This window comes from Stegostoma tigrinum, chromosome 18 (genome assembly GCF_030684315.1).
Source record: "Stegostoma tigrinum isolate sSteTig4 chromosome 18, sSteTig4.hap1, whole genome shotgun sequence".
In the NCBI taxonomy this organism is placed as follows: domain Eukaryota; kingdom Metazoa; phylum Chordata; class Chondrichthyes; order Orectolobiformes; family Stegostomatidae; genus Stegostoma; species Stegostoma tigrinum.
The window spans coordinates 56,154,391-56,161,863 of NC_081371.1; the positions used below are offsets into that span (position 1 = coordinate 56,154,391).

Consider the following 7,473-nt stretch of genomic DNA (forward strand, 5'->3'; position numbering starts at 1 on the left):
CTTTTATGATGATTGGATTAAGCCTGGTGTCTCCTTTGATAATTTGCTCACATGAGTCTTAGGCTTTTCCCACAGCCCACCTGGCCTTTATCACCCTCCAGTGCATTATTACAGAAGAGGCTTTGGATGTGAGATCAGAAATCAACTCCACATGCTTAGAAAAAGTGAGAAGACTGCTCAGAGCAACCAATTACTTTGGTTTTGTCCACTAAGTAGCAGTTTCTTTTTTATTTAGACCATTTGAACTGAAAATGGCACCCTCTGGATTATAACTAAAGTATACGGTAGTAAATTTGCCAATTTGGTAGTAGATTCGCCAACTTTAAGTACATTTAAGTCGTGTTTGGATAAGCATATGGACGTATGTGGAATAGAGTAGGTTAGATGGGCTTCAGATCGGTATGACAGGTCGGCACAACATCGAGGGCCGAAGGGCCTGTACTGTGCTGTAATGTTCTATGTTCTATATACAGTGCAATTGAGCAATGTAATCCATAGCTACAACACAGTGCCGCATTGACCTTAAAGAAGAAATGGGACCATTGGGCCTCTTGAACACTTTGCGAATGTTGCAAAGAAGCAGGTGCCCTGATCTGTGCACTTCCTAAATAAAAAGTAGATGCTGTTGGAGGATTAGTACCCACATGTAAAACTCTTTAATTGTGACAGAGGAAACGTTGCAGCAATCTACAGCCTGCAGTATAGTTTGTGCTCTACATAGCTGATCTGAGATTGATACACTTAACTTTTTTCCCCTAACTTCACTCATTTGTTTTCTGTGCAATAGAAATAATTTTAATCACAGAACTGGGAATTCACAGGAACAAAGCTTAAGATTTAGTCAACGTGGTCTTGTATTACACCATGATTATTTGCTGAGTTTTGCCTTTACGTAGTACATCCTTGAAGGCATTTTTTGCCATTCAGCATTTAGCCCATTGGTTGGTAGACAAAAGCGTGTTTGAAATTCTGTAACATCATTTGTGCGATAGGGCCAAACTTCGACTATCTCTTATTTTTGTATCAGTTTCTGGTACGTTTTTGTACCTTTGTAAATAGTGCAAAAGTGCAGGAGCTTTATTGCTGAACTTATTGAAAGACCATGAAGCATATTGCTGCAGCCTTAAAATTTGCATTCCATTTCAAAATGTCTACAGTGAAAGACTGACATCATCGGTAATGAGTGTGAAACTGAGAGACTGTGGCAAGACATACCTGATTGAGTAAAACTGAATTGGTCATGAATATCTTCCAGTAATGGTCACCCTGCAGGACAAACAGGAATGGGTAGTAAATATTGGTCTTGTCAGTAGTGCCAATAACCTGAGAGCTAATTTTAAGTGGTCCAGGGCACTTATCTGCATTTGTAAGTTTTGTATAGGCGCATTGTTTTACATAATTTAAGAATTTAATTGTAGGCACATAACTTTATCAATTGCATTAGATCATAAACAATAGTATATTTGATACCTTCTGGAACTGCTGAAATGCTTAAGCTTTGTCACTGCTTAATGATTATTAATATGAAAGATTTATGTTTTTCTTCTATGTCTGATTCCCTTTTCCAGTTGTAAAGGACTTATTTGATCATCTACAGAAATCTGGTGTTGAAGAAGAATCACTTAAAACATTGAAGAGCAGATACAGTGTTTGAAAAATCCCTCTGGCCTGCACATAAATATAGTAAAGGGGAAAATTTGTATTTGATCTAAACCCCTCTTGTATAGTATTTCCCTCAGAGATAATTATTTTCATGTAAGGTTGTACCATGTATGTACAATATTTCTCTTGACCAGTTTCCCTTGGCTGTTTTGGATAAGTCATCAGTACTTTATAGATTTTTATCAAGCTAATAATGCAGTTTGAGAGAGATGTTTTTGACATGTTAACAACATTTGTCTTCAGTCTCAAGTCCAGCTCAGATTGTGGAACTTCTCCTGGAGAGAGAGCCTTGATGGAACAAATTTGAGGGTCACATATTGGCTGCTTGAGCTACTGAGTCACACTTTTTTTTGGTGTTAGGAATTTTATTTTGATTAGGTTTCTCTTGGCAAATAAAACACCGTTTTGATTTTTCCTTCTCGGTTTCATTTGTGAGATATCATCTATTTTCACTGTTTGAGAGACTGGTCAAAATAATTGCTAATAAACTTGTCTCAAAGAAATTTTGCCTAATACTATCAGGTGTTCTGACAATTATTTTATACTAAAAAGAAAAGCTCCATCTTGTTGGACAGTTGCGAAGGCTATGGCTGAGACTTAACAGTGATGACCCTATTCCCTTGTGCTGTACGTTGTTCTGACTGTTTAAAACTTGACATTCTTGGATTTGTCTTGATCAGTGCAAGATGAAAATCCTCATCAGTGAGTCTCCCTTTTCAGCAGTATTCAACCTCTGTACTACCTGAGGAATGGCAGTATGCTTCCAAGTCTGGATGAGTGGCTCTTAGGGGAACTGAACAGTTGGTGTTTCCATGTATCCGCTACCTTTTCACTTCTAGATGGTAGTTATCGTGGGTTTGGAAGGTGCTGTCTGATAGCCTTTGAATTTCTACAGTACATGTTGTAGATGATACACACTGCTGTTACGGAGTGGATGTTTAAATGCATGCAAATCAACTGGCCTGCTTTGTTCTGGGTAGTGTCAAGCTGCTTGTGTTGTAGGAGCTGTACCCGTCAGGCAAGTGAGGAGTATTTCATCACACTCCTGACTTGAGCCTTGTAGATAGTGGACAAGCTTTGGAGAATCAGGAGGTGAGTTATTAACTGCTTCTTAGCTTCTCTCCTGCTCTTAGATGTTGTCAGTGGGGAGTGTAGTGATGTCAAGGGGCACTGGTCAGATTTGTGTTTGTTGGAGATGGCCTTGAGTGTCAGGCCTACGTTTTCATGCAGCTGTCAAAAAGAGATGAACCCAAGACCTCACCTGTCATTGTAGCCAGTAGTGGTTATGGTTTAAAAAGGACTGTGCCTAAGAAGTCTCGATCAGTTTCTGCAGTGCATCATTTAGATGTTACACGTTGCTGCTACCAAGTGTCAGTGGTGAGTGAGTAAATGCTTGTGAATGTGAATCAATCTAGTGGGCTGCTTTTACCTGGATAATGGAAAGCATTTTGAGTGCTTTTTGGAGTTTCACTCCTTAGACAAGTGGGATGTATTCTGCCATGCTCTTATTCTTTTTCAGAATGAGAACCTTGTTGGCTTGGCCTGCATTTATTGCCCATTATTGAGAGTCTGGGGTCACATGTCCAGATATCTAGTCCAAATGAGGTAAGGGTGGCGGTTTCCTTCCCTAAAGGGCATTAATGAACCAGATGGATATTTCATGACAATGGATTCATGGTCATCATTGGACACTTAATTCCAGGATTTTTTTGATTGAATTCACCATCTATCATGGTAGGATTTGAACCTGGTTCCCGAGAACATTACATGGGTCTCTGGATTAACAGTCCAGCGATAACACTTCTACCTCCCGTAAAGTTGTGCCTTCTAGATGTTGGACAGAATTCAAGGAGTCAGGAGGTGAGTTATACCATCTAGCTGAATCTAGCTAGTATTCCCTAGAGCACTTGTATGCTGTTTCTAAAGATAAGATGTGTTTTTGTTTTTTGGTTTTACAGTAAAAGCAAGATAAGTTAAAGAAAAATGAAAGACCAGCCTTAAAGCCACACAACGGGCCAAATAGAATGCTCTGAGGTTCTCTGAAACTATGCTGGGACCCTGCAGGTAGATGAGGGAGTGAGGACCTCTCTTCTCAGGTGACTAGAATGCCCTCCAGAAAATATCTGAGAAGGCAGTGAGAGCAGACAGCAAATTGCAGGGTCACCTGAGGAACTGGGTATCAAGATTTTTTTTTTGGGTGCACACAAGTATCCAGCTCAATAATTGTACTTTCAACTGTCCTTACTACACACTTCAGCACAAACCCCTCATACTTCTCCATTTGCCACATTCTGTTCATTCATCAACCCACTATCTCTCAACTATAACTAACACTTTGCATCAGTCTCATACACTTCTACTGCTGCATGCCACAAACTGATCTCAGATTGCAACCACTGCAGACACACCATTGAAATCCTTTGCATCACTCACACGTGCTTGTTCTTGCACAGTAAGGTGGCTCAGAGTAGGTGATAGCAGGAGCTAATCAGCAGGCACCCTTGTGGAGGAGACAGCCTTGGTCATCATTGATCAGCTGTCACTGTGGCTTGTGGCTGGGCCAAAACCATGGAAATTACAAGTATGTTCCTGGCTGATCAATCTTCTCTAACCCTTTCATTTATGGATAAGTGGTATTGTCACTGGCCTGGTAATCCAGAGGGCCCCAGGCTAGTGCACTAGTTGCAGGAGTTTAAATTCCATTATGGATGACGGTGAAGTCTCAATTCTAGGAAATCTGGAATTTAGAAAAAAAAACAATGACTCGGCTAGTGACAGCTATGTGGCTGTTGTCAGTTGTCATAAAAATCTATCTGGTTCACTAATGGTCTTTTATCCAGCATCATGGGCTTACCTGGAACTTAAAAACCAGGAAATGAGGTCAACTGTCAACAGCCTTCTAACAGGTTAAAGGCAATAAGGGATGTTCATCAAATTCCAGCCTTGTCAATTGTGCCCACATCCCATGTAAATATAGTTTCAAAAATTGCAGTTCTGTTCCAAATGACAATTACTGGATACGTGAGGTATAAGACTGAAATCTGGCTTGATGAATCATTATTTTGTTCTCCTGCTCTTAAATGAGCTTTCACTGGGATATTGGCACACAATGCTGCAAATCTATTTTGACAATAAAACAAGTTTATTATATAAGAGAATAATCCTTTTACAAAGTCTAAAGATTTTGAAACTCATGGTAAAATACAATCCCATTAATTCTAGTATCACTCCTTTACGTAACTCACATCAGAGAATTTCCTTCTCTTGTATCTGTACAGCTTAATTTAACTGTAGCTTCAATTGCCCACCTTAAGAATCTGCTCTCCTATTCCTGATGCCTTCATACAACTTAGACCTTTGCAACTTTAAATAAATTCATTTTATGACCATTGACTTCTGGTGTGGAACTTCTAATCTATTTCTTAATTGTTCTTTTTATCAAAAGTAAATGTTTTATACATTCAGCTTTAGGCAAGACTAAAGGGGGGAAAAAAAACGATTTCAGTTGTCTCTTCACAGATGCTGCCAAACCAGTTGTTTCTCCAGCATTTTATCATTTTAAATCAATTCTCTAGCATCTACAACATTTTGCTCTTATATAACAGCTTGTTGTCTTTCTTGTGGCTGTGTAGCATCTCCATCCCTTTCTTCAAGTCGAGATTGATGCTAAAGTATCCGTCTCTGGGAGCAAGTGGAGTACAGAGATACCTAGCACCTTCTCCACATACAGTATCACTTGCTGCAGACATTACCAACTCTAAACTCTCAGCATTTCCACAAACTCAGAACAAATAGCAAGTAATTAATAATTAACCCACAAATTCTTAAGTATCCTGGGAGGGTGACCTTCGTGCTGCTAAGCTCTGGGTGTTTGAGAGGATGTTTACTGGTACAACAAGTTATAAGTATGACCTTAAGCTGCCAATTTACTTCACTTAATTGCTTATGCTGCATTCTTCTGATGCACATGTGTAATTCCTGCTTTAATGCCCTCAATATTGACTGAAGCAGTCCATGTCCAAATGCAAAAAGATATGGATAATATCCTTGAGCTGACAAGTGACATTTGCACTGCACAAATGCCAGGCTATGACCATCATCTATTGACATTCAATGGTGTTACCATCACTGAATCCCCCACTGTCAACATTCTGGGGGCTTACCATTGACCAGAAGCTCAACTGGACTCACCACATTAACACAGTGGCTACAGGAGCAGGCCAGAAGCTGGGAATACTGCAGTGAGTAACTCGCCACGTGGCTTCTCAAAGCCTGTCCATCATCTACAAGGCACATGTCAGGAGTGTGATGGAACACTCCCCACTTGCCTGGATGAATGCAGCTCCGACAACACTCAAGAAGCTTGACACCATCCAGGACAAAGTAGCCGCTTGATTAGCACCGCATCTACAAGCATTCACTCCCTCCACAACCAACATTCAGTAGCAGCAGTGTGTACTAGCTACAAGATGCACTGTAGAAATTCACCAAAGATCCTCAGACAGTACCTTCCAAACCCACAACCACTCCCATCTAGAAGGACATGAGCAGCAGACATAGGGAAACAACACTACCACCAAATTCCCCTCCAAGCCACTCACCATCCTGACTTGGAAGTATATCATTGTTCCTTCACTGCCGCTGAGTCAAAATCCTGGAATCCCCTTTCTAATAGCATTGCGGGTCAACCCACAGTAAGAGGACTGCAGCGGTTCAAGAAGGCAGCCCACCACCACCTTCTCGAGGGCAACTATGGATGGGCAAGAAATGCTAGACAACCAGCGATGCCCACGTCCCATGAATGAATTAAAATAAAAATTATCTAACAAAACTCTTCGCTTTTGTACTGAATACTTAGTACAGGTTAACCGATTAATTGTGTTTAAATTCCTGGTGCTGAGGGAACCTGGAACCACAAAATTCCAAGTCCGAGGCCTATGTGGGCAATTCACATTCATTTTTATCTTAGAATGCATCGTGTATTTAAGTGAACTTAACTTACCATAAACTGCTCACAGTTACTCAGTTTGAATTCTGCCAGGGTCATTCAGCACCTGACCTCATCACAGCCATCGCTCAAATGTAAACAAAGGAGTTAAATTCCAGAAATGAGGTGAGTGCCACTGCCCTTACCCCATCACATGTAGCCTTGATGTTATGGCATTAAGGAGCCCAAGTAAAGCTAGAGTCAACCAGAATCCCTAAATGCATCAACAGCTGGACAATATCTGATAAGGGCTGGCAAGTGGCAAGTAATATTTGTGCCACAGAAATGCTAAACAATGACCAACGGCAGCAAGAAACAATCTAACCATTGCCCCTTGACATTCAATAGCACAGTTATTACTGAATCCTCCACTATCAATATCTTAAGCAATATTATTGACCAGCAACTCAATTGGATCAGCCATATGCTCTGGCTAGAAGGGCAGTATAGAGGCTAGAAATCCTGTAGTGAGTGACACTATGCCTCCTGATACCCCAGAGTCTGTCCAACATCTATAAGGTACAAGTCAAAGTGTGATGAGATACTCCCCACTTGCCTGGTCGGATGCAGCTCTAACAACACTCAAGAAGTTTGATGCTGTCCAGGACAAAACAGCCCTCTTGATGGGCACCACATCCACAAACAGCCACTCCCTTCACCAAATACACTCAGTAGCAGCAGTGTGTACCATTTATAAGATGCGCTGCATGAATTCACCAAAGATCCTTTGCACCTTTCATACCCACATCCACTACCATCTACAAGGACAAGGACAGCAGAAGAGGTTAGAAAACACCATCACCTGCAAGTTCACCCTAAATACC

General features: G+C 40.8%; 1 protein-coding gene across 1 annotated transcript in view; it reads left to right on the forward strand.

The window, feature by feature from the left end:
- rpap3 (RNA polymerase II associated protein 3) overlaps positions 1-5,055 on the forward strand; it is a 54,006-nt gene extending 48,951 nt beyond the window's left edge. The window contains exon 16 of the mRNA XM_059652556.1: positions 1,569-5,055. Coding sequence (XP_059508539.1) covers positions 1,569-1,654 — 86 coding nt within the window. The 3' untranslated portion in view covers positions 1,655-5,055. The remainder of the gene's footprint in view (positions 1-1,568) is intronic.
- Positions 5,056-7,473: the final 2,418 nt, after the last annotated feature.